Genomic DNA, 27,740 nt, shown 5'->3' with positions numbered 1-27,740 from the left:
AATAAAAAATCATTGGATTAGATAATCTCTAAAGCCTCTTCTAGCTCAAAAAGATTTGAATTCTGTGATTCTTTCACAGCATCAATGTCATTCTCTCCTCCCCAACCCCTCTCAACACCTGTAACTTGTCTTCCATTGAAGGTACCAAGGTCAGGCACAGCTGTGATCCCTTTATCCTTGCTCTCTAAAGCCCCAGCAAAGGAACTAGGCCGAGTGACTCTCATTCTCTCTTCCTCGCGCAGGGTGGAGAACATGTCTATGCGGCTGGAGGAAGTCAACGAGAGAGAGCACTCCATGAAGGCTTCACTCCAGACCGTGGACATCCGGCTGGCGCAGCTGGAAGACCTTATTGGGCGCATGGCCACGGCCCTGGAGCGCCTGACAGGTCTGGAGCGGGCCGAGTCCAACAAAATCCGCTCGAGGACCTCGTCAGACTGCACGGACGCAGCCTACATTGTCCGTCAGAGCAGCTTCAACAGCCAGGAAGGGAACACCTTCAAGCTCCAAGAGAGTATAGACCCTGCAGGTGAGGAGACCATGTCCCCAACTTCTCCAACCTTAATGCCCCGTATGCGAAGCCATTCTTTCTATTCGGTCAATATGAAAGACAAAGGTGGTATAGAAAAGTTGGAAAGTATTTTTAAAGAAAGGTCCCTGAGCCTACACCGGGCTACTAGTTCCCACTCTGTAGCAAAAGAACCCAAAGCTCCTGCAGCCCCTGCCAACACCTTGGCCATTGTTCCTGATTCCAGAAGACCATCATCGTGTATAGACATCTATGTCTCTGCTATGGATGAGCTCCACTGTGATATAGACCCTCTGGACAATTCCGTGAACATCCTTGGGCTGGGCGAGCCAAGCTTTTCAACTCCAGTACCTTCCACAGCCCCTTCAAGTAGTGCCTATGCAACACTTGCACCCACAGACAGACCTCCAAGCCGGAGCATTGATTTCGAGGACATCACCTCCATGGACACTAGATCTTTTTCTTCAGACTACACCCACCTCCCAGAATGCCAAAACCCCTGGGACTCAGAGCCTCCGATGTACCACACCATTGAGCGTTCCAAAAGTAGCCGCTACCTAGCCACCACACCCTTTCTTCTAGAAGAGGCTCCCATTGTGAAATCTCATAGCTTTATGTTTTCCCCCTCAAGGAGCTATTATGCCAACTTTGGGGTGCCTGTAAAAACAGCAGAATACACAAGTATTACAGACTGTATTGACACAAGGTGTGTCAATGCCCCTCAAGCAATTGCGGACAGAGCTGCCTTCCCTGGAGGTCTTGGAGACAAAGTGGAGGACTTAACTTGCTGCCATCCAGAGCGAGAAGCAGAACTGAGTCACCCCAGCTCTGACAGTGAGGAGAATGAGGCCAAAGGCCGCAGAGCCACCATTGCAATATCCTCCCAGGAGGGTGATAACTCAGAGAGAACCCTGTCCAACAACATCACTGTTCCCAAGATAGAGCGTGCCAACAGCTACTCGGCAGAGGAGCCAAGTGCGCCATATGCACACACCAGGAAGAGCTTCTCCATCAGTGACAAACTCGACAGGCAGCGGAACACAGCAAGCCTGCGAAATCCCTTCCAGAGAAGCAAGTCCTCCAAGCCGGAGGGCCGAGGGGACAGCCTGTCCATGAGGAGACTGTCCAGAACATCGGCTTTCCAAAGCTTTGAAAGCAAGCACAACTAAACCTTCTTAATATCCGCCACAGAAGGCTCAAGAATCCAGCCCTAAAATTCTCTCCAACTCCAGTTGTTCCCCTTTCCTTGAATCATACCTGCTTTATTCTTAGCTGAGCAAAACAAGCAATGCTTTGGGAGGTGTTAACTCAAAGGTGACTTCTGGGCCACAGATCAAGAAAGCATTTGATCTGACCCAGTGCCAGACACAGGGGATTTAAGGCATGTTCACACTTGCTGGGCAGGGAGGGGGAAGAGAGGGAGAAGGAAGGGTTAGAGATGAATGTGTATCCGCAGTCACAGCAGAAAGCCATGAGAGCAGGGGAAACAAGGGGCTTCGAGCACGCTCCATGCCAGGAGGCATCTGTTGATTTCTGACCATTATCAAGAGTTGTAGGATGCAGGGCTAAATTGCAAAATAAAATAAAATAGCCAGCGTACACAATGAGATATTCTAAACTTCCATTCTGTTTTCTTTTCACATTGGCTCCATCACTGGTGACTGATGAAGAGCATCCTCTTTATTCAGTATAAGCCGGCAGCAAGCAGTTCTACCTAACGTCCCACATCCTTCTCATGCCAACACTTCTGTAATTGATCATTATAAAGAAAAAACAAGGTAACAGTCATAGTTCACCTGTCTCTTATCTATTCACTTCTGGTGCCACAACTGTTTATCCTTTTTTGAAGAAAATAAGGGAACAGAAATGCCTTTTTGTATTGCAATCGAAATGAAAGAAGAGTTGATGTTAAAAAAACAAAAGTCAAGTGATTTATTATATACAGTGGGCGTTCAAGTCTAGTCGAGCAAGCTCAGGAGAATGTAATTAAATAATTTTATATTTTTTAATTTATTTTGTATCTCACCTGTCATAGATGAATTCATTCACTGAATATGTAATATTGAACTTAAAAAAAAAAAAAAGAACAGTGGACAGAACTAGCCTGAAATTGCCATGTGGGATGTTCTGTTCTCACCGTTCATGTCGTGTGTTGTGCTGCTGTGTGACCGTCATCATTTGCATGGCTCCACCACGTCCTCCTGAACACCTCCAAGACGTAACTGCCAATTTTTCACACCACTCATCACATGGCCATTTTGTATATGAATATATGGTTATATGTGGATATTTTCATACCTAGAGTTTTGCCATCTAATCTGAGCTCAGCATAAATTTAATTGGAGTTTTTCAAGGGCTGGTATCTTTTCTATGGAAATGTTCCAAAGTACTTTTTAAGGAAGTTTCAAAACTATAAATAACCTTAGATTTGACTGGGAGTTTGGTATCAACCCAAAGCCATCAGTTGCAAGCATACCATGAATATTTTTCTTATAGACAGAGCTATAAAAAAAGATACAGTAGACCAAAATAGAAAGCAAATAAACCATATAAAGAGTTCTATAGTATATGCCACTTATACACATGTATATGCATTTATGCAGAGACACATATTTATATATAAAATAAATGGACATAAAGAGCTTTCTTAAGAGGCTTGGACTTTTCTATCACCTTGAAGTATAATCAAGATTTTTTTTAATATACAAGAAGTTCCATTGAAAGAGTTCATTATACTATTAGACCAAATGTTGAAATTATGAATTTTTAAAATTCCTATGACTTTTCCTCATATCAAACTAGAGTTGTCAAAATGACTCACTGCTCGCCTTCTGCCCTTTTTTGTCTGAAATCACTCACTATCAGGACATCTTATTTATTCTGGCTTTTCCTAAACAAAGTTTTTACACCACATACAATCTGAATAGACACGCAACTTTAAACCAGCTAGTGTTACAGACTCTAAAGTAGAGGCATAATCTTCTAGATCAGAATCTGGATTGGAAGTGGGATAAAGAAATCTTGACCCCAAATCTTTGGATTCCTATTTGGCTCATTAACGTTTAAAAAAGAATAAAGCCTTTAAGGAAAACAATCTATTGTTCCTGGCCTGAGATACTACCTGGTTCTTTTGTTTAATTATAATTGAAAACACCAAGTTTTACTTTATTTTGTGAAATCAAGTAAATACATGGCCTTTAAATATAAGATAAAAAACAAAATAAAAACTCTTCTGAATAAGCATTTCAGGTATAAAAAGTGTGATGAGGTCACATATGTAAAGAATTAAACAATTCCTTTTTCACTCCTTGGCATTTAGGTGAATTGCTAACAAACACCCAGACTCCCTTATTTACAGCTGTTCTAGAAACACTTAACATTTTATTGGGCCCCACACTGGCTATTTCCCTCTCAGCAAACATGCACTGGGTCTGAGAATAAATCAGTCGTTCTTAAACTTCCTTGAGTCATGAATCCCTATGAGGATCTGATGATAACTCTAGGCTCTCTCTCCAGAAAGAAAAAAAAATGTACATAATGCAAAGTTGCAATATAACTTGAAAGGGTTCATGAGCCCCTGGTTCTATACTGATTATGAGGGAAAGGAACCATGTTTGCTCGTAGTTAATGCAGTTGTAATAGGCACTTTACATTTGAGACCATCTCTCTGTGATTCTCAGGAAGGCCAAATCTCAGCACCAGAGTTTGAACAAAGATTTTGTTATTTTTGTTCTTTAAATTAGATGTTGCCAATTTAATGCACTTACATCCTAACATGTTGATGATTTTAAGTATCAAGCACAATCACAATGCTGAAGTCTCCCTGAAGGGTCTATAGAGGAATCCAAGAAGGAGGTGAAAACATTATTCATTGACATCAAACACCTCCAAGGCCTCATTCTGGGCCAGATTGGAAGTGAGGGAAAGAAATTTTCAGCGCAAGTGTTTCCATTCATCGTGATTTCAGAGAGAAAAGGATAGGAACTGGGAAACGAAATACTCAACAGTCCTGATCTTGCAATTACCTGATTCTTTTGTTGTGCATGAAAATTAAGTTCTAACGTCTGTGAAACGTGTGAAATATATAAGCCAAACTTAAATGACTGTAGACACAAACTGTGTAACTTCCATGAGCCATTTCCTTCCTGTGCACATGTATGTGTGTTATTTTTCAGTCCATTTCCTTCCATTTCTGGGTTCTCTGTGCAGCAATGTGGCATTGATTCTGTGGCCTTGTGCAGTCAGCTTATGCTCAGCCCATTGATTCCACCACATCCCTGATCGAGGGGACGTTAATTACCTGTCTTTGTGAATTAAGCAGTTTATGAGCAGCTAGTTACTGAGGACCGTAAATAAAGTCAGAGAGAGCTCAAGGAAGTAATAGCTTCGGTTTAATCATCTGCTTCAAAGGTGCCAATTTTTACATACTACTATATGTAATGATTTGTTCTAAATTGCTTGTTCCTTTTGAAAAAAAATTTAAGGATGTTTTATGAAAATGACCATGGAGGTCTCCTGTTTAACCAATATACTTTATATTTATAGTTAGAGGGCCCCTCCTTGATAGATTTGAATGAGGAGCTGGAAAGCTTGGGTACAATTTTCATGACTAGTTTGTATTATCTCTGCAAGCCAAAAGGTGTATTAGCAGTCAGAATACAGCACTTTACAGAAATGGATTTTTTAAATGTGTAAGTTTCAAGGTCTAGGATATTATTTAGCACTTTGAAAGTTCCCCTTTTAAAATATATATATAAGAATAATCAAATGAGAAAAATGTACTCATAAAAACACAAAATGTGTTTCTTCTGAATGTTTCAAATGTATTCTAAAATATGGTTTCTATAGATAATATTATGGTAGATAACTGGATAGTACTTTTTTACTTTCTGAGTCTGTACAGTCTAATCTTCCTGAATGTTTGGGCTGTTTAATTTCTTTAAAGATGATAAATATTATCCGGTCATCCATCATGCTCTATCTATAGGCTATACCATTCATATGTTGGGCAATGCTGTATTATAAAACACATGTAAACATGTATGTAACCCATGTTTAACCCAGCATAGTTGTAGCATGTGGTTGTATTAATGAACGTTACAGGAGAGCTTTATAATCATTTATAAATCTGTAACATTCAATAAAGAAACACATGTTGCAATGATTAATTATGTTCCCAATTCCATGTTATTTAGCATCTTTGTGAACCGGGCATTTTTGTTCCTGATCTGCTTGATGCTTTTCATGTTCCTGCAGACCACTGTAAAATATGTGTGTAAGCTGATGTATATCCTCTAATGAGTCCTGCGAGCTGTGGTAGGCAAGTTGTGATTTTGTGAAAGATGAACAGGCATGTTATGCAAAAGACTATATGACAAATGAACTTAAAATGATATTTTAAACTCCAGTTGAATTAGCTGTTTACATCTGCCAACCCCATGCAGAAGCAGTGTACAGTATTTTATAAATATGTTCATTTAGTAACACTATGTTGTTTCTAGATAAAGTGATACTAGTGTGTAGGTGGTTATATATTTGGCCTAGATATTGCATTATAACTCACTATCCTTTAACAATAACAATGTGACTTAAATGAAGTAATCTCTCTCCAAACCTGGTCTTAATTTTGTGTCAACAAAATGCATGCACTGCTTTATGCATTTCTTTTGACTTTTCTAAGGCACTTAACATTTTACTATTGCCTGCTGTGACGCTTAAGCCAGTTAGGAATTCACTCAAACAGTTGGGCTTCTTACTATGGGGATTATGTTCAGTTTTGAAAAATTAAAAACAAAAAAAAAGTAACCAAGGGATTTTTAAATCTTTTTTTTAAGCACTGAACAAATAATATGAAATAAAGTATTAACTGCAGGTTGTATAGCCATGGGACCCAGAGGTGTCAAGCCAACACCTCTTGGGTCTGCCAAGGTCTAGGTGTTGTGCATCTGTGATATATGCAAGACACATTTCTGATTCTTCAGAGCTACTGGGTGCAAATTGCTAAGCCGGAGATGAGAGCGAAAAGTCCATTTGTGATAGTGCAGAAGTGCGCAGATCGCTGTGAATGTGTGATCCAATGATATGACAAGAGACCTCCCTCCTTGTCTTGTGGCTTCTTCACCTTGGGGGTGAGCCTAGCCTGGGGGTGGGAGGCGTGTGTTTGGGTGTCTGATGAAGCACTGGGTGGTTCTAAAGAGTTTACTCTTTTAGAAAATCATCATTACTAGAAGCCATTCAACATCTGTTAAAGAGAGGAGCCAATTTGCACAGTTTTGAAAATGACTGCTCCTAAAATGAGTAGACAAAACTTTCCTCTCAGCCTGCATTGACCTAAGCTTTCTCTTCTTTTTACAAGTTGGATATTCTGTCTCTCAGATTGGAGTCAACCAAAAGAAAGGCTGGTTCCAATTAAGGAAAAGCAATTTTTTTTCTTTTAATTCCTCTCAGAAGGTAGTTGTGTTACCTTTTCTCTGATGATTTCCTTGCACTCATCACTGCTAATGAAAGCAACGTGACTGTTTCTACAGGTCATCTAAGAGAGGATTTTGGTGACCAGGTAATCCAGATGGCAATAAGAATGAGGTGAATTTTCCCTTCCTTACCTTACCTAGTCTACCAGCCTCCTTAAACCTGCAGGCCCTTGTGCGTTTGCACAATGTTTGTGTGCTGGAAACTGAAAAGACATGTGTATGGCTAGAAGTCCATAGGCTTTGTAAAGTGTGTCAGTGCCAATCAGGACCCATGCCTTCCTCTGGAGGAGACAGGTGGCTGAGGCCTATGGGGCAAAGAGGGAAATTCAGCCTTGTGCCTGGATGTGCGGCTTTCTTTCTCCCCTCTTCTTGCTTCTCTTCTCTTAGTCTAAGACTAGCTGCTTTTTCACCAGACCAACAGACCCTTGCCCCCATTACCTTTATACCTTGTTGACCCTGGCTCAGTAAGCTGAAACAGCGGCCGCTTGGAAAAAGGCAAACATTTAGACTTTGTCCCAGGCCTGATCTTCCCACCAACTTAGCCTCCTCCTGCCTCTACCCCGGCTGGTGTTCACATTGACCTCGTCCAATTTTTGCCTCTCTAAATCTCAAGAGTCCTACACATCTTCACCGCAGCTTCCCACACATCATTAAAACCAGCCATCTGCACATAGACTGAGAGGCTGCAAATTCAAACACATGGAGGGGCCAGATCCAGAAAACACAAATGTGTGAACTGGACTGGTGAAAGTCAACAGAAGTAGGGTTTGTAAGTAAGGCATGACAGAATACACATCCCACCACAAACACCTTCAAATTCAGCTTTCCAAACACTGTCCTAGCCAAACAAACATGTCTGCCAGCAGCATTCAGTCCCAAAGGCAATAGTTTGGGACCTCTGATTTAGAGCCAACAGGATCAGATTCTTGATAGTGACTTGGTGAGTGTACACACAAAATACACTGAGAACCGAGAGGGGGGAAAAGAAACTCGCCTTATTCAGAGTTACTCTTGTTCTGAATGATATATGCATGTATATTTGTTAGCCACATAATTCTAAACTTGAACACAGAGTCTTTGTGAGAGAGATTCAGAAGAAGAGTACCATAGCATGGTATGAAGACTTACCTGCTTCCTGTCACTACTGCGTCTGACCTGAGTTTATATTGCTGCTACCGCTGTGTAAAAACAGTACGTGCAGTATACTGTACTCATAGCCATTTCATAATATAGGACCTAGACTCTCATTTGTAAACGTTCTAACCCTAGTTTATAATGGGGGAAATTATTCAGATATCATTTTTAAATGAATTCCTACAAATACAATGGTTTTAAAATTGGGTTTGCTGAATATATATACATCTTTTCCTTCTTTGTGTATGGATAGACCACGGTATGCATATCTATCGACACTATAAATATATATAAATCCTTAGAAGAATTGTTCTTTTTTAAAGGTCTATTATTGGATTCACAATGCACTTTGAGTTTGATTGTTTAGATATACAATTCAGAGCAGAAGTTGGCAGATACCATGGGAAAAACTTTCTGAAATTTCTGTAACAAATGTTTTGCAATAAAAAAAAAAACTCAGTAGTTTAAAACATGACTTGGACTTCTTTGTGCACTTATTTGCTGCCATCTAATCTTCACCATCCTCATCCTAAGAACTTTTGGAGTAGAGATAATTGCCTAGGGCTCCACAAATTACTTGTTCCGGTGAGCAGAAGTTGCAAACTGGTAGCCTGTGGGTCATATCTAACCAGTAGGAAAAGGGTATCATTGGCCAGCAATTTTTTTTTTTTAATTTGGAACATTTAAAAATTGAGCCTGGGCACAGTGGCTTACTCCTGTAATCCCTGCACTTTGGGAGTCCAGGGTGGGAAAATCCCTTGAGATAAGGAGTTCGAGACCAGCCTGGCCAACACGGTGAAACCCCATCTCTATTAAAAATACAAAAATTAGCCGGGTATGGTGGCACATGCCTGTAGTCCCAGCTACTCTGGAGGCTGAGATGGGAGGATTGCTTGGGCCCAGGAGGTCGAGGCTGCAATGAGCCAAGATGGCACCACTGCACTCCAGCCTGCCTAGGCAACAGGTTGAGACTCTGACTCAAAAGTAAATAAATAAATAAATAAATAAATAAATAAATAAATAAATAATTGACAGATTTCACATCTAATTCCAGATTTCTAGCTTCTTTTAAAAAACCTGAAGATCTGGTAATATGAGACCCATGTTTTCATATGACAATAATCAGCTGAATCATGGCATCTTGGGTGCTCTTTTAGAAGGAGCCTATACTCTCTAATATACCACAGTCCCCACCATTCTCAAGTTCCCTTTACTCAGAGCATTACCTGAATGGCCCCTATATGTACTGGGAGGATGAAATTCATCCCATAACAGTGGGTGAATTTGTGAGTGGAAATGTAGTGGTCTTTTACAATTTTAATTTCTTTTAAGGTAAAGGAATCAGAATACAAGAATCAACTGGAAACAACATATGTGTTGGTCAACAGGAGAAAATAACTGATTATGATACATGATTAAAAATAATTAAATTTTGTGTATTGACATAGATGTCATTGCTATATTCTTAAGTCTATTTAAAAAGAAGTACAGAGAAGCATATATGGTCTGTCTCAGTCCATTTGGGCTGCTATAACAAAATACCTTAGGCTGGGTGATTAATTTATAAAAAGAGAAACTTATTGCTTACAGTTCTGGAGGCTGGGAAGGCCAAGATCAAGGCACCAGCAGACTCGGTGTCTGGTAAGGGCTTGCTCTCTGCTTCACAGATGGCACCTTCCTGCAGCCTCACATGGGGGAAGGCGCAAGGGAGCTTCCTTGAGCCTCTTTTAAAAGGACACTAATCCCAGCCGTGATGGTGAAACCTTCATAACTTAATCACTTCCCAAAGATCCCTAATACTATCACACTATTAGTTTCGAATGTGAATTTTAAGGTGACACCAACATTCAGACCATAGCATGTTCTAATATCAATTTTTGTAAAAATTAAACCAGGCATATAGATTATGGATGTATTTGTATATGAATAGTAAAAGTCCAAAAGAATATCACAGAAGAGAATAAAATTTTTGCAACAGAACTTTTTTTTTCACAAAAATTCAAATGCTGTGTAAGGGCAATCTAAAGTGACCAAAGTAAAATTAATGCAAGTATCACTAGACATGAACCAGGAGGATTTTCTTTGCTTTCTTTCTCCTCAGAAACCTGTTGTAGGTATTGTGACAATAATCATAAGCCTTATAATGTCAGGTCATCTTCTCCAAGGTATGGTAAAGCTGGAATAAAAGAAAATAAAAATGGTAGCAATGGTTTAACTATTAATGTTGGGAAATTATAATTTTAGGCATAAATATAATCAATGCCTTTTGAGCAGCTACTTTGTTCCTCTAGAAGAACTGAAAATTTTATTAAAAAAGCAAGACAGTCATGACTAAAAAGATAATTACATGTTTTAGTTATTTAATTAGAGCTGTTGAAAAAATGGGGACAAGCAGCCTAAGTTTAGCTCATCAACACTAAAACTATTCAAGTAGAAGCAAAATAGCCACCAGAAAGGCAGCGTATGGATGGTTTCCCACATTTGGGTTGGAAATTGGACTAAAAAATCTGCTCTGAGACTCTGTGTAGAACAGACTCAAAATCTTCTTAGAATAAAAGGAAAGAATGAACATTTGTAGCCTAGAAGGACCTGAAGGAATCGGGCAAGACTAAAGAAGCCAGGAGGTAGAGTCTGGCATTTCCAAGCCTGGAGTCCCAGGCAAAAACAAAGGTGTAGCCGCAAGAATAATTGAGGCAGGCCAGGCGCGGTGGCTCACACCTGTAATCCCAGCACTTTGGAAGGCCAAGGCAGGTGGATCACCTGAGGTCGGGAGTTCGACACCAGCCTGACCAACATGGAGAAACCCTGTCTCTACTAAAAATACAAAATTAGCCAGGCATGGTGGTGCATGCCTATAATCCCAGCTACTCGGGAGGCTGATGCAGGAGAATTGCTTGAACCCGGGAGGTGGAGGTTACGGTGAGCCAAGATCGCACCATCACACTCCTGCCTGGGCAACAAGAGCAAAACTCCACCTCAAAAAAAAAAAAAAAAAAAAAAAAAAAGAATAATTGAGACAAATGCCTGGGCTCCAGTTGGAAACCAACCTAACCAGAGCGGAGGATTCACATTGGAGATTTGCCGGAAAGTATGGCAATCCCTTATATTCATTTAATCTCAACACATTTATGAGATTGCCATTAATATTCCCATGTCCCAGATGGGAAAAAATGGGGTTCATTATTTTATTTTGTTTTATTTTATTATTTTGAGACAGGGTCTCACTTTTTTGCCCAGGCTGAAGTGCAGTGGCATAATCTCGGCTCACTGCAACCTCTGCCTCCCAGGTTCAAGCAATTCTCCTGCCTCAGCCTCCCTAGTAGCTGAGACTACAGGCACACACCACAAGGCCTGGCTAATTTTTGTATTTTTAGTAGAGTTGAGATTTCACCATGTTGGCCAGGCTAGTCTTGAACTCCTGACCTCAAGTGATCTGCCCGCCTCGGCCTCCCAAAGTGCTGGATTACAGACCTGAGCCACCGCACCCAGCCCCATCATTTTATACATCAATGGTTTGAACGTTATTCTGTGATGAAAAGAAAGCGACTGAAAAATTCTGGTCCAAAATGTGGGCTGTAACATTATGGCATGGCAAGGGAGAGGGTAGGTACAGTGAGACTAATTGCAGGATTCCAGGCTCCAGGTGATAAAACCTTATAGATTAAAAGACACTTTGGAGAAATTTCACAACTCAATTCAGGAAATATTTCTTGGATATCCACAATTTGAAAAACACTTGACTAAGTGCTAGTACCTTCTGTGTGAAATGTCAGCCTCTTACTCAATTTCCTGGTGAACAATTAGTCATATTTCATAGAGGACTATTTTTCAGTGTATGAGCATGACTTGAAATGCCTCCTTGCTGGCAGTCATTTTGTGCAATATGGAAGAGCTCTATACCTTTGGCTACACCCTTAGAGAAGGAGGCATTGACCCAAGAACACCCATCAGAGTTTTTTCTTTGAGGATCTGGAATAGAGTTGAGAGAGCTGAGCAATTCCGGGTATTGAAACCATAACTTATAGTCTCAGGAATTGTCAGCAATCATGTTTCTACATACTGGCTGACTTGCAGAAGAAGTCAGTCTGCCAAAAAATACAGAAATTAATAAAGACACAGAGACGGTGCAGATATATAAAACGAAGTTTCTAGGCTCTTCCTGGAACATGGCTATCATCTCACCTTTGATGTCTAAAGCCATATCAGTATCTTTAAAATAAATTTTCTCTTTAGTAGGCTGAATAATGGCCCCCAAAGATGTCCATGTCCTAATCCTCAAAAATCTGTGAATGTTACCTTATATGGCAAAAGGGATTGTGCCAATGTGATTAAGAATCTGGAGATGGGTAGATGATCCTGGATTCTCCAGATGGGTCCAGTGTAATCACAAGAGACTTGTAAAAGTGAGACAGGAGGAATCAGATTCAGAAAGTAGACTATGTGACAAGAGAAGCAGAGATTGAAGTAATACAATGTAAAGATGGAGGATGTGGCCACAAGCCAAGGAATACAGGAGCCCTCCAGAAGCTGGAAAAGACAAGGAATGCATTCCTCTCCTAGAGTCTCCAAAAGTAACTGGAACCACAGACATCTTGATTTTAGTTCCTTCAAACTTATTTTGGATTTCCGACTTTCAGAATTGTAAGAGAATAAATATGTGTTATTTTAATTCACTGTTTCTGGTGTTTTATTATAGCAGCAATAGGGAAGTAATGAACCCCTTCCCCACCTTCACGATTTTAAAAAATCACGTTGGTGTCTAATTTTGTGCAACCACAGACTCTAAGTCTACTATATCTTTTTAATACTAAGATGTCAGCGACTATAAGAAACACCACCAAAATAATACCAGATTTGGGAAGACAGAAATATTGCCACATTAAATGTATACATTGATCAAAAATTATATCCTGGATTCAGGATGTAAAAAACAATGTGCTTAGATTTAATAAAATAAGACAGTATATCCTTCAAGTCACAACTAAAGGATACATTGCCTTCACAACTCTGCCTCTATGAAGCATTCTCCAGCCTACCACAATGAACTTTCCTTTCCTGACCAATGATATGGTTTGGATTTGTGTCCCTGACCAAATCTCATGTCAAATTGTAATCACCAATGTTGGAGGAAGGGCCTGGTGGGAGGTGATTGGATCATGGTGGCAGAATTTCCCTTTCCTGCTTTCATGAAAGTCAGTGAGTTCTCATGAGATCTGGTTGTTTAAAAGTATGTGGCACTGGCCAGGCATGGGAGCTCATGCCTGTAATTCCAGCAGTTTGGGAGGCCAAGGCAAGTGGATCACTTGAAGTCAGGAGTTCGAGACCAGCCTGGCCAACGTGGTGAAACCCCATCTCTACTAAAACTACAAAAATTAGCAGGGCGTGGTGGTGCATGCCTGTATACTCAGCTACTAGGGAGGCTGAGGCAGGAGAATCACTTGAAGCTGGGAGGTGGAGGCTGCAGTGAGCTGAGATCACACCACTGCACTCCAGCCTGGGTGACAGAGTGGGACTTCATCTCAAAAAAACAAAAAGTGTATAGCACCTCCCCCTTCTCTGTCTTCCTCCTTCTCCAGCCATGTAAGACGTGACTGCTTCCCCTCAGCCTTCTGCCGTGATTGTAAGTTTCCTGGGGCCTCCCCAGCCATGCTTCCTGTATAGCCTGCAGAATCGAGAGCAAATTAAACTTCTCTTCTTTATAAATTATCCAGTCTCAGGTAGTTATTTAGAGCAATGCAAGAACAGACTAATACAACAACACATCAAGCGTTGCATTTGTCCTCTATCACAGCAATTGTCCTTCTACGCAATACTGGTAAGTTCACCTGTTTATCTCCTAGCCAGACAGTGAGAGCCCTGGTCCCTAGCTTAGTGCCTGCAAATAGCATGAATGAAGAAATAAATGAATAGACAGTTCCTGCCCTCAACAAATTCCCAATCTGGTAGAAACACATATGTTACCATACGAATCAAACTTTTCAAAGCACCATTAACAGATTATATAAACAGAGTCCTCTAGATTACAGAGTGTACTTTTAATGTACATTCAAATTTGCAGTAACTGGAAAGAAGGGTTGAAAGAAAGCTTGGAGGGGCTTCTCAGAAGAGGTGATATTTGAGCTCAAATATGTTGGCCTTGAAGAATGAGTGGAATTTCAAGAAGCAGAAAAGAGGGAGCAGGGAAGAGATTTCAGGAAAAGTAGTATAGCATGACCAAGAAGAATCACAATGGCATGAAAACACAACAGAGCGCTGGAAGACAGGTGAGAGATTTATTGTGACTGGAGCATATGCCAACATATTGGAAGTGGAATGCTCTAGATATGAGCTAAGGAAAATTTGAACTAGGTGAAAGCTAAAGATGACCTGAAAGTGGAAATGATAGAGGAAGCCTGTAATACTGTGAAATATTTGTTATTTGACCCCATTGCCTAGCATACAACTTCTAAAATCCTTAGAATCTCCAAAGTGACACCTTTTCATATTCTAGTGAGCTGACTGATGGTTGGCAGCCCCTAAGTAGTTGCAGAATGGGGGCTAGTCACTGGAAAAAACAAGGTATGATTAGAGGGTTGGGACTTTCAGCTCCAGCCTCCCCCACCTCTAGGGAAGAGAGAGGGACTGAAGGTAAGTTGATCGCCAATGGCCAATGATTTAGTCAATCAAGCCTACTTAATAAAGCTTCCATAAAAACCCAAAAGGACAGGGTTTGGAGAGCTTCTGGATAGCAGAACACCTGGAGGTTCCTGGAGGGTGACATGCCCAAGGAGGGCAAAGAAGCTCCACACCCCTCTCGCACCACACCCTATGCATCTCTTCATTGGTATCCTTTGTAATATAATAAAGCAGTAAATGCAAGTAAAGTGTTTCCCTGAGTTCTGTGAGCCACTCTAGCAAATCAATCAAACCCAGGGAGGGAATTGTGGGCACCCAGATTTGTAGCCAGTCAGTCAGAAGCACAGGGAAAACAACCTGGAGCTTGTGGTTGGCATCAGGAACAGAGTGTGGGGGCAGTCTTGGAGACTGGGCCCTCAACCTGTGGGATCTGACACTATCTCCAGGTAGACAGTGTCAGAATTGAATTGAATTAGAGGACATCCAGCTGGTGGCCACTGCAGAACTGATTGCTTGCCTGGTGTAGGGGGGAAAACTTCCACACATCTGGTCACAGATGTCTTCTGTGTTGACTGTTGTGGTGTGAGAGCAGAGGAAAAATGGTTTGTGCTTTTTCCCCTCAAAGCAAAAATGGGAGAGACAAGACTTGCTAATGGAGTAAAAGGGCCATAGAATGGGTTAAATATAGCAGGAAGGATCAGTTAGGCAGACACAATGGGGTGACAGTAGATACAACCAATGGAAAGAGAAAAGTTAAGGATGACTCTGAAGTCTCTAGTCTCAAATGTAGGTCACAGAAATAGTCTGGTGAGTGAGCAATTGTATATTGCAATTGCAATCTCATAAACATTTGCTGAATGGATGAGTGAATACATGAATTATAAAACAAATGAGTGACGAATTGAATGAATGAACAAATGAATAATGGTTCTTTGCCCAAACAGTGGCAAGTAGACAGAAGGCTGAGGCAGAAGATACATGGGACCTTTTACTCAAAATTAAATCTGGGCTGAAAAGTGTTTTGGGGACCATGGCCCCAAATGCTTTACCCACCAAGGTATTTTTCCCCCATGTGGTATGTCTGAATACGCCCTCAGTGAGTTCCCAATCTAGAAGGAACAGATATATATATATATATCCAACAGATGTCCCCTAAGAAATATTTAGAACTTGGCATCAAAGCTAACTTTGTCATGGGAAGATGCTCCTAATAGGGTGCTCCACTGGAGGCCCCTGAATCAAGCAAGAGAAGGTGACAGGAAGATTGGAGGAAAAGTGTGGCATCCCACATGACCCAGAGATACCACAACTGGGAGCAGAGGTGGCCTCCGGACTCACCAGTCCCTTCCATTGGGCACCCAGATGCTTGAAGCCTCTCAAAAATTATTTACATGGCATTATTCTTGGTTATATTTATTCTCCACCCCCACACCCACCCCTATCATTCTCAATGTATAATTTAAAGAATCCGTTCTGTCTTATCTTATTTGGTAAGCCTAGCAATGCTTCATCAAATAAAGTGCTTTCTCTATTTCAGAAAAAAAAAACTGATCTTTTTTGTGTCAGTTCTGCCAAGGGATCCACTTCTTGTTTTGTTTTGTTTCATTGTTGTTTATTGAAACAGGGGTGGAAGGGCTATGTGGAGAAGAATGATGTAGGTGGAGGGGTAGAATTTGTTTCCATAGATCTCTCTCTCTCTCTCTCTCTCTCTCTCTCTCTCTCTCTCTCTATATATATATATATATATATATATATACACATATATATACACATATATATACACATATATATATACACATATATATATACACATATATATATATACACATATATATACACATATATATACACATATATATATATACACATATATATATACACATATATATATACACATATATATATATACACATATATATATATATATATACTTTTTTTTTTTTTTTGCAAAGCTTGTCCCTATGTAATCCAGGCAAAAGAACCTAACTGGTCTCCCCCATGTTGCTGGCTTCTAGATACTGCAGGGGCTGTTCCTAAATTTGCTTCCTTTCTTAGGGATTTCAACCAGACTCGTCTCTGCTATTTGGGGTTTCTATGCTGACAGCAAAAGCTCCCTAGTGGCTCTGTTTCATTCAGCCCATTTTACTGGGCCATTAGCTCAGTCTGCAGTGGCAGAAAATCAGGTCAATTCTACAAAGTACACAGACATTCCAAAAATTTTAATAACTGATTTTTTTTTCCTGATCAGTTTTTTCCTCTCAGTTTCTCTATCTTTTAAATGGGGCTTAGAGGTTGAATCAGATCCGTGGCTTCTAAATTTCTCAGGTTACAACTATTTATCAGAATCTGCTGAAAACTAGAAATCCTTTCTAAGAGGGAAAAAGAAAGCTGAGATTTGAAAGACTGTTTAAAAGGGTTCATGCAATCCCTAAACTCATCCACAGTCACCAAGGGAAGAATCTACGTACCCCAGGTTAAGAAATGATTGCGCCTCCATCTCTAAAGCCCTGAGACTCCATGCAGGCTGCCAAAACAGAAAAAACACAATCATTTTTGGAACATCTGTCTCTAGAAGAAATCAGGCTGACAGCTGTATGAGCCATGATATTGTGAGCAGCAAGCCCTCGCCCATCCTCCTCCACAGCTGTTGAACAAATGCACTGAGGTAGAGACAGTAAGAGCCTTAATTAAGCAAATCAAACTATTCCCGACGAAGGCAATATGAACAGTCTGTGCACCTTCCAAGTCTCCTGTAAACCAAACCTCCAATGGTAAGCTCTGCCTTCAAATGAAGATTAACTGAGTCTTGTCAGTTATCTCAGTTTCTCTTGAGATCAAAGTCCCTGCCTCTAACTCCTAAAGGGCTGTCTGTTGACAAGAAAGCCACCCCTATTTTTGCAAGTGGCCTTTCTCGTTATGACTTTATGGGATTGACACGTAACTCTCACTCACACTGGATTTTATACATGAACAAGCTTCGTCTGCTGTTTTTTGAACCATGAGCTGCTGTTTCACAAACACACACTACCACTATTGTCACATCTCTTCGTTTTTCCAGTGAATCCTTTGAATCCTCACATCTTGTGAGTTGGAAGTCCACTGTCTCCCCTTGAGTCTCTCTGCTCCCTCTTTTTTCCTCTAACTCTTAATTATGAAATTGTCAAATATACAGAAACAGTGAAGTAATAGAAAAATGAATATCTGTATACCCTCCATCTATATTCAACAATTATTGACATTTTGCCCTATTTGCTTTCTCTGTATGTATATATGTTTCTAAAACTATATGAGAGTAAACTGCAATAATTGAAACATTTCATGGCCAGGCCCAATGGCTCACACCTGTAATCCCAGCACTTTGGGAGGACGAGGCAAGCGGATCACTCGACATCAGGAGTTCGAGACCAGCCTGGCCAACATGGTAAAACCCCATCTCTACTAAAAATACAATAATTAGTCAGTCATGGTGGCACATGCCTGTAATCCCAGCTACTTTGGAGGTTGAGGAGGGAGAATCGCTTCAACCTGGGAGGCAGAGGTTGCGGTGAGCCAAGATCACGCCACAGCACTCCAGCCTGGGAGACAAGAGCGAAACTCTGTCTCAAAAAAAAGAAAAAAAAAGAAAGAAACATTTTACTTCTATATACTTTAAAATTCATCTCCTAAGAATAATAATATTCTCCTCCATAACCACAATACCATAAGAAAATTTTAAATGATCCTTAATGTCATCTAATATCTGTTTCATACTCAAATTTCTGCAATTGTTTCCAAATGTACTTTTGTGATTATTTTTTATTTTCCAAATCATCACCCTCTGGCTGACATAGCTCTTTAACCTTTTAGTCTGGAGCAACCTCCAAGCACACACTTTGCTTTTCATGACATTGACTTTTTAAAGAGTCCAGGCCAACCATCTTGTTGAATGTCTCACATTCTGAATTTGTGTGATTATTTTCTCTTGTCTTATTTAGGCTCCTCTGTCCCTTCTACCTTCTATAAACTAGAAGTTTGGCCTAAAGCCTTTTTCAGACTCAGGTTAAATATATTTGGCACAGGCCGGGCACAGTGGCTCACACCTGTAATCCTGGCACTTTGGGAGGCTGAGGCAGGTGGAGCACCTGAGGTCAGGAGTTCGAGACCAGCCTGGCCAACATGGTGAAACCCTGTCTCTACTAAAAATACAAAAATTAGCTGGGCATGGTGGCACGTGCCTGTAAGCCCAGCTACTCAGGAGGCTGAGGCAGGAGAATTGCTTGAACCCGGGAGGCAGTGGTTGCAGTGAGCCAAGATCGCGCCACTGCACTCCAGCCTGGATGACAGAACGACACTCCGTCTCAAAAGAAAAAAAAAATATTTGGCACAAACCCTTCACAAGTATCTTATGTACTTTTGTATTACAGTAGAAGCTCCACAATGCCATTAGTAGTGGTTAAGGTAGAGACCACCAGATCTCTCCAATGTAAAGATATATTTTACCTTTACAATTCATAAGTAAACTGTGGTGTGACACTTAAGTCACATGAATATATCATTCCCCCAAGAATTTTACAACGAATGGTTTTAGTATGAAGAATTTTACACCTAATGGTTTTAGTGTCCATTGATACAATCCTTGAATGAATACATTGGGGATTGCAAAATGTACCCCCTTCCCTTCTGGAATTAATCCAAAAATGTCAGTTCTACTTTCACATTCAAATGAGGTTAGCATGAGGTCTGAGCAGTCCACTACTGCCATTGCTTCTTCTTGTCACTCAGTGTCACTGTTGAAGACAGTCCCTGCACAACCCTAATGGTTCTGGTCCACTTTGAGATGGTGCCACTTGGATCCAAATCCTTGAACAAGCTGCTGTATTCCAAAAAAGAGGCCAATTCCAGCCTATCAGTGATAAGTGGAGCTCTGAGTGCCCCTCCCCTATGCTCCCAGTTCAATTCTCAGGTTCACATACGCAGACTCAGCACATCAGCCTCCCTAGGAGGGCTAATTTCACAATAAGTTCCAGCAACTTCCACCTCATGGATTCCATGAGGAAACAGACTTTGTTCTTTTCCCAAAGACCCACACTAAGGGGCAGGCAGGTTTTCCTTTATAACTAAATAGAGTGAGACTGATGATACTCCCTGTCCACACTCACCCTTCTTTTTTCAGTTTATTTTTCTTGCCTTATTGCACTTGTATTTAAAAACTGATTATTGTGACATCTAATACATATGGGAAAATCTATGTAAATAAAGGTCTGGCTAATAAGCCCAATGAGTTCCAACATCTGAGAAGACCCAATTATACCTGTCCCCAATAACTATTATCTCCTTTAAAGGTAACCATTACCAGGCACAGTCGCTCATGCCTATAATCCTAGCAATTTGGGAGGCTGAGGTGGGACGATCACTTGAACCCAGGAATTTGAGACCAGCCTGGTGAACACAGGGAGACCTTGTCTCTATACAAATATAAAAACATTAACAGGACACAGTGGCACAAGCCTGTAGTCCCAGCTACTCAGAAGAGTGAGGTGGGAGGATGGCTTTATCCTAGGGAGTTAAGGCTCCAGTGAGCCAAGAGCACACCACTGCACAGCAGCCTGGGTGACAGATTGAGACCCTGTCTCAAAAAAATAAATAAATAAAGATAATCATTATCATGACTTTTATGCAATGGGGTGCTGGTAAGTGTTTAACAACCCTTTCTCAAAAAAAAACAAAAACAAAAACAAAAAAAAAACCTCTCAGATTATAATGCTTGCTGATTTCCTTGATGTAACTATTCCAACTGTGGCTGACTCCAAGCTACCAACAGAGATTTGGGTTGAGATGCTACAGTCAACTCTCCTGATACAGCACAGTCTCAACTCCAGCAGACTACTGTGTTTATGGTAACCACCTCCTTTCTTTCTTCAGGACTTTACTGCTTATATATACATATTTGAAAACCTAAAGTTTAATTGAGTTCTCTTTATGTAATTGGAATAATATTATGTGTATGAATCTCATTGATGTTGTTTAGACTAACTATAGCGTGATCATTAACGTGGAAATGTAGTATCAGTGTGTAATTATACCACAGTTCACTGGACATTGGGATTGTTTCCAGTTGGAGGCTATTAAAAATAATGAAGATTCTGTTGGGTCTGTACTTATGACTGGAATTTCTGAGTACTAGGATAAGTGTGTCTTCAACTTCATTAGATTAAGCAAAATTTTCCAGAATAGTTTACCAAATTACGTTCCTTCCGACTGTGTGTGACATTTTGCTTCTTTCCATATTGTCAGTTGATATGGTCAGACTATTTAACCTTAGATTTGTAGACAGTATAAAATGGTATTTCATTGTGTCTTAAGGCTTTTTTCTGATCACTAATTAGCATCTTTTCTCTTGTTTTTGGCCATTTGGATCTTCTCTGCATTCTCAACTGTCCTTTTATGATTGAACTCTTTTGTATCCCTTTAGAAAAAAAAAACAGCCAGTCACAGTGGTTCACATCTGTAATCCCAGCATTTTAGGAGGCCAAAGCAGGAGGATCACCAGGAGTTTGAGACCAGCCTGGGCAACATAGTGAGACCTCATTTCTAAAATAATAAATAAATAAACAGGCTGGGTGCAGTGGCTCATGCCTGTAATCCCAGTACCTTGAGAGGCCAAAGCAGGTGGATCACCTGAGGTCAGGAGTTTGAGACCAGCCTGGCCAACATGGAGAAACCCCGTCTCTACTAAAAATAAAAAAAATTAGCCAGGCATGGTGGCACATGCCTGTAGTCCCAGCTACTCAGGAGGCTGAGGCATGAGAATCACTTGAACCCAGGAGGCGGAGGTTGCAGTGAGCCGAGATCACACCATTGTACTCCAGCCTGGACGACAAGAGTAAAACTCCATCTAAATAAAATAAAATAAAATATAAAATTAAATTAAATTAAAATTAAAAATTTAAGAAATCTATTCCCAATCAAACCAGAAAAACTCAGAGTGGAAGCTGGAAATTGCTATTGGAGATTAGAGAAACGATCACCTGTCTCAACAGCAGTGGCCCATGCAGCCTTCTAAGGGAAGCCATGCTCAGTGACTGAAAGGCAATGTGCCAGGTGCGATTGCATATGCCTGTAATCTCAGCACTTTGGGAAGCTGAGGCATGAGGATTGCTTGAGGCCAGGAGTTGACACCAGCCTGGGCAACATAGCAACACCTTCTCCATACTAAAAATAAAAAAATTAGCCAGGCATAGTGGCGCACACCTGTAACCACAGTTATTCAGGAGGCTGAAGTGGGAGGATCACTTGAACCCAGAAGGTTAAGGCTGCAGTGAGCCATTATTGACCACTGTACTCCAACCTGGACAACAGAGCAAGACCCTGTCTCAAAGAAAAAAAAAAAGACAATGTGCCCTTCTAAGAGTATCTCCCCAAGTGATTCTACAGTATCTATACCCCCACACTTCTACCTTCAATGATCCAAAGTCATTTCTGGCACCTCTACATAGAGAAAAACTGCACAGATTTAATCTCTGGTGGACCTTCCTGTACGGTCTCCATCATAAGCTACCTGTAATTAATCTTATGCTTATGCAATGTACATATGTTCAAATGCTTTTACAACTATTGATATACTTTCTTCATAGTGACACTTATGCAGCTTGTGACTATATATGTTAAGCCAGTCCATTAACTTGTTAACTTTTCCAAAAGCCTAGTAAATTTCGGCCAGGCTAGAGGACAGAACTCAAAATCATAAGGTATATAAAGTAGGAGTTTGAAACAGCTCTACAGGGTAAATAGCTCTGGCTAAACTAGGCATACTGAATTTATCTACACAGACTACAGACATAATTATCAACTTCTGAGCTACCATTTATCATGTATCTGTAATTGCAAGACACTTTATATTCTTTGTGTCTAATCTTCAAAACAGCTCTACAAAGTAGGTTTTGTTATCTCCAACTAGATGAGGTAATGAAGGCTCAGCATAGTTAAAAGGTATTTCCAGGGTCACACACGTAGTAAGGAGGGAAACTCAAATTCAAACCCAGGTCTCTTGAACTCCAAAGCCTAGGCTTTTCCCACTCCTCTGCCTCTCACAACGGATGCAAAGCCTGAGTGTGGGATTTTGTCATTCTTCGAACTCTGGGCTGCCAAAGAGAAGCACTTCAACTGGAGCTCATTTAATCAGACTAACCAATGAATCCCAGTGGCGTTTTCTCACATCTCTGTTTACCATATTTATTTGTACAAAGTACTGCCATGTTTAATTTTAGTCAGTGTTTACCTTCTCCAAATACTTTTGTGCCAAGAAAACAATAAAAAATCAACCTGAATAAGGCACTTTGGGTGGTAATTTTAAAATCAATAAGTAAAACAGGTAGGAGAGGGAAGATTTGGAACCATAAATGTCTATTTCCTGAGCTTGCTGTTAAGCTAAGTTGAAATGCTTAAATGTTTCCCACTCTACATCTCAAAAGAATGACCACAACTTTCCATTACTTACTGTTTTGACAACAAGTAATCCATCTCATCCGACTCACCTGTTGGAAAGCAAATGGATCCACTAAGCAATCCAGAAGATGATAAATGAGGGACAAAGTCTTTGCTGGCTGTGGCTCATCCATCATGTCTCCCAGGAAATGGGACCCAGGGGAGCAGATATGAGTGAGGACATGTTTCCTGTGGCCTCCAGGAAGGAACAGGCCACCAAATTGGCTTCTCCAGACCTACTCGGCTTCAGGTTACAGAATTACCAAATTGCTTTCCCTGCTACAGAGCATCTAAGTACTCAAACCTCACCCCTCAGAGGCAGTCCTCCCATTCATTAAGAGGCAACCCCCGAAAAACTAACCTTTTCCATGTCTTTCAGTTCTCTACTTGCCCACTTTGAGAAAAGAGAAGGCAGCCAATGCTTATTGAGGGCTGACTACAAGTCAGCCAGTTTGACACGTTTTCTCCTGAAACAGCTACAACAGCCCTGTGAGGTGGGCATTATTAGATATATCTCTTTTTCCAGAGAGACTATATATCTTGCTCAAGGACACACCGTATCAAGTGGCAGAGTTGAGAATAATTTCAGGTCTGCACAGCTAGAAAGTCTGATAATTCTTGACCCTTCTTCTAAGTAGGTCTCTCCGTTCTTTGAGGTTATGTGTCAACAGGCTAGGAACCGAACACTGCTTTAGACCTCTAGAGATTTTGAGCTGGGGGGGAAAAAAAAAAACCCTTACCAAGTCATCGACTTCCAATATCTCTCTTATCTGCCACAATGATTAACTCTCCCTAGGCTAAGCCATTTTGTGCTAGCTGTAGTCCCACTCAAGAAAGAACATCTGGCCGGGCAAGGTGGCTCACACCCATAATCCTAGTATTTTGGGAGGCCAAAGTGGGCAGATAGGTTGAGCCCAGAAATCTGAAAGCAGCCTGGGCAATCTGGCAAAACCCTGTCTCTACAAAAAATATAAAAATTAGCCAGGCATGGTGGCATGCACCTGTGGTCTCAGCTACACAGGAGGCTGAGGGGGGAGGATCGCTTGAGCCCGGGAGGTCAAGGCTGCAAGGAGCCATGATCACACGACGGTACTCCAGCCTGGGTGACAGAGTGAGAACTTGTCTCAAAAAAAAGAAAAAAAAGAAAAAAAGCACATCAAACTCATGTGAGTACAGTGGCGTTGTAACAGGAGACAATGCTAAATCTCTCTTAATTTTTTATTAAATATTTACAAACTTTTCTACCCTACCTATTATTTTATCTTTACTGCTATATGTATTATCTATTATTTATCACAATATTGAGTTGGAAATCCTGATTTAGTCTAATCTTTTTCTTTCTCAGCCAAAGAAAACCAAGTCAAGCTCAGCAAGTGTGAGCTATTTGCCCAGGTAACATCATTTATAAGTGGTTTTGCTAAAGCGAGTCTTCTAAATCATGTCTTGGTTCCTGACGCTACGCTATAATATACAATTACTAATCCTGGGCAAGGAGAAAAATCTTGTTCCTAGTGCCTCGTGGACTCCCCTTTGGGTGCCCTCTCCTTCAAGGAGAAGGATCTTCATTTTACCTTTTCATCTTTGAAGTTTGCATTCTCTATGGGTAGAGACCACCTTTCTCCCCACCCCTCTCCCAGTCTCAGAGCCTCTCTTTACCAGCTGTCTCAGAGAAAAATGAACTAAGCCAGCACTCTGATGAAGATAGATAGGCAGCACAGTTAACTGGGCTGCAGAGCTGTGCTTCTCAAACATTCTGGTCTCAGGATGCTTTATACACTTCAAAGTTATTGAGAACCTGCCAGGCGCAGTGGCTCACGCCCGTAATCCCAGCACTTTGGGAGGCCGAGGGGTGGCTTACTTGAGGTCAAGAGTTCGAGACCAGCCTAGCCAACATGGTGAAACCGCATCTCTACTAAAAACACAAAAATTAGCCAGGCATGGTGGTGGGCGCCTGTAATCCCAGCTGCTCAGGAGGCCGAGGCAGGAGAATTGCTTGAACTTGGGAGGCGGAGGTTGCAGTGAGCAGAGATCGCACCACTGCACTCCAGCCTGGGCAACAGAGCAAGACTCTGTCTCAAAACAAACAAACAAACAAACAAACAAACAAAAAACAAAGTTATTGAGAACCCCAAAGAACTCCAAATCAAACAGACCAAAAATTAGTGAGAAGAATAGCATTGTTTTAAATGTTTGCAAACCTCTTTAGCATCTGTCTTAATAGAAGACAGCTGGAGTCTCATAATCTGCTTCTGGATTTGCTCTGTTGTGATATCACACGTCATGTAGTCTCTGGAAATCTCCCCTATACATTCATGAGAGAATGAGTGTTTTAAAAGGCAAATACCAGGCTGGGCACGGTGGCTCACACTTGTAATCCCAGCACTTTGGGAGGCCAAAGCAGGAGAATTGCTTGAGCCCAGGAGTTTGAGACCAGCCTGGACAACACAGTGAGACCCCTGTCTCCACCAAAAAAAAAAAAAATTAGCTGGACATGGTGGAATGCACCTGTAGTTCCAGCTACTTGCAAGCCTGAGGTAGAAGGATTGCTTAAGCCTAGAAGGTCAAATGAGTCCATATTACACCACGGCACTCCAGCCAGGACAACAGGCAACAGAGTGAGACTTTGTCTCAAAAAAAAAAAAAAAAAAAAAAAAAAAAAAAAAAAGCAAATCTCATCTTAGTGTTACTCAAAAATAGTTTTGACTTCACAGACACTGAAAGGGTCTCTGGGACACACCCCTGCGGTTGTCCCAGGACCATAACTTGAAAGCTACTGCTATAGAATAATGAACATGGGGTAAGAGGAGCTCCAATCCTGGTGACCACTTACTGGGTATGTGACCTTGGGCATGAATTCATGCATAAGAAAGAACCTGGCACAGACTAAATGTCTTCTAAAAAGCTTTTTAAAACCTGCTCCCAAAATATTTATGTAAAAAGAAATATGCTTAGGGGTAGTGCCTGATTACAAAGAAACGACTCTCTCAAGATGGGCTATCAGGAAGGCTGGGAAGCACAGATGGGAAGTGAATTTCAAAAACCTTTGGCAGTGGTGGGTATCCCTTGAGTCATCCTTCCCAACCCTTGGTTCGCATCATGCATGTGCCCACTTTATGGAAAATTCCAGCCGTAGCTGCATATATTCTACTTACTCCAACAATTATCTATCGTATCTGGGCCTTTCACTCCTTACCGATTCTTCCGAACCTTCCTCTGCCCACACCATTGAACAAGAAGTCTTCTAAGAGTTTCCCCTGCAAAAATGAGTCTTTTTGATTGAAGGACCTATTTGTACCTGCTGTTGGGGCTCTTTCTCCTCATCCTGACAGAGACCACCAGAGCTGTCCTCTCTCTCCTGTGCCTACCTCTGACTGCAGGCATGGACGGGGGTCTGGGACTCATCCCAATCTATTTTCTCACTAGCTAATGAGCAGGAATTCTTAATTAGACTTAGTTCTTGGGGAATCATTTCTGTGGATGTTATAAATAACAGGGTGTGGTCTGCATTCGGAATCATAAAAATTAATTTTGGCTATGTGGTACACTCTGCCATTCCTATTCAGCCATCTTTCATGGCCACAGAGGTCCAAGAACACTAAGGCCATATTCCTGTCACCAAGGCAGCAGGGTTTTGAAGAACTTCTGACCATAATTTTAGTTGAATTATACTGCCAAACTTCCAAATTATTTGTTTTTTGAGACAGAGTCTCGCTCTGTCACCCAGGCTGGAATGCAGTGGCACAATTATGGCTCACTGCAGCTTGGACCTCCTGGGCTGAAGCAACCTTCCTGCCTCAACCTCCCAAGTAGATGGGACCACAGGCACATGCCACCATGCCCAGCTAATTTTTTATTTTTAATAGAGAAAAGGGCTCACTATGTTGCAAGCTGGTCTCAAATTCCTGGGCTCAAGCAATTCTCCTGCCTTGGCCTCACAAAGTGCTGGGATTACAGGTGTGAGCCACTACACCCAGCCCCAACCTTCAAATAACGCAAAGACCTGAGGAAATATGGGGAGGCCCTAGCAGCCTGGACTTGCAAGTCCTCCGAGATTATATTTGAATAGAGTAGGAACCACATGACTGAAATGTTTAGGAGAAGGAAAGGCTGTTAGAGGTAAGAAATACAAATGCCCTATACTAGAGAAATCTGGTGCCCTACACTAGGCTTCATCAATCTGATAGGCAGGTAGCACAAATAAATACGTGAAACAGGTTAAAACTGTGCTTAGCAGGAGAGCACACACTCCTCCTGAAGGGGGCAGCACCTGCAGCTGACTGTTACCAGGCCGCACAGTGGCCCCAGTGTCACCAAGCTCGATTTTTCAAGAGAACCCAGAAATCTGGACTTTTTAAAATGTGAAATCTGCCACTATTTAAATGTTTGCACATTTTAAGTCATACATATTCTCCAATAAAAATTCAACAAAAAACTTTTCCAAAAAGTTTCAGTGAAAATAGCCATGGGCTGCCAATTGCATCTGATAGCCCAAAATTTCATTCCTTGGAAGGCAAGACTATTTCTATTAACCT

General features: G+C 41.1%; 1 protein-coding gene and 1 long non-coding RNA gene across 27 annotated transcripts in view; one reads left to right on the top strand and one right to left on the bottom strand.

Annotated features, from left to right (window-relative positions):
• TRPM3 (transient receptor potential cation channel subfamily M member 3) overlaps nucleotides 1-8,605 on the top strand; it is a 905,462-nt gene extending 896,857 nt beyond the window's left edge. For 19 of the 26 annotated variants that reach the window (XM_034967586.3, XM_034967583.3, XM_034967578.3 and 16 more), the window contains one exon: nucleotides 243-8,605. In XM_034967586.3, the coding sequence (XP_034823477.1) occupies nucleotides 243-1,695 (1,453 nt within the window). In that variant the 3' untranslated portion in view covers nucleotides 1,696-8,605. The remainder of the gene's footprint in view (nucleotides 1-242) is intronic. The other 7 variants (XM_034967598.3, XM_034967596.3, XM_034967595.3 and 4 more) reach the window with 1 other exon arrangement.
• Nucleotides 1-27,740, bottom strand: part of LOC129393079 (uncharacterized) — a 189,241-nt gene that overhangs the window by 65,711 nt on the left and 95,790 nt on the right. The window lies entirely within an intron of this gene.

Source organism: Pan paniscus, chromosome 11 (genome assembly GCF_029289425.2).
Source record: "Pan paniscus chromosome 11, NHGRI_mPanPan1-v2.0_pri, whole genome shotgun sequence".
Taxonomy (NCBI): domain Eukaryota; kingdom Metazoa; phylum Chordata; class Mammalia; order Primates; family Hominidae; genus Pan; species Pan paniscus.
This window is presented reverse-complemented; position numbering and strand designations above follow the sequence as displayed.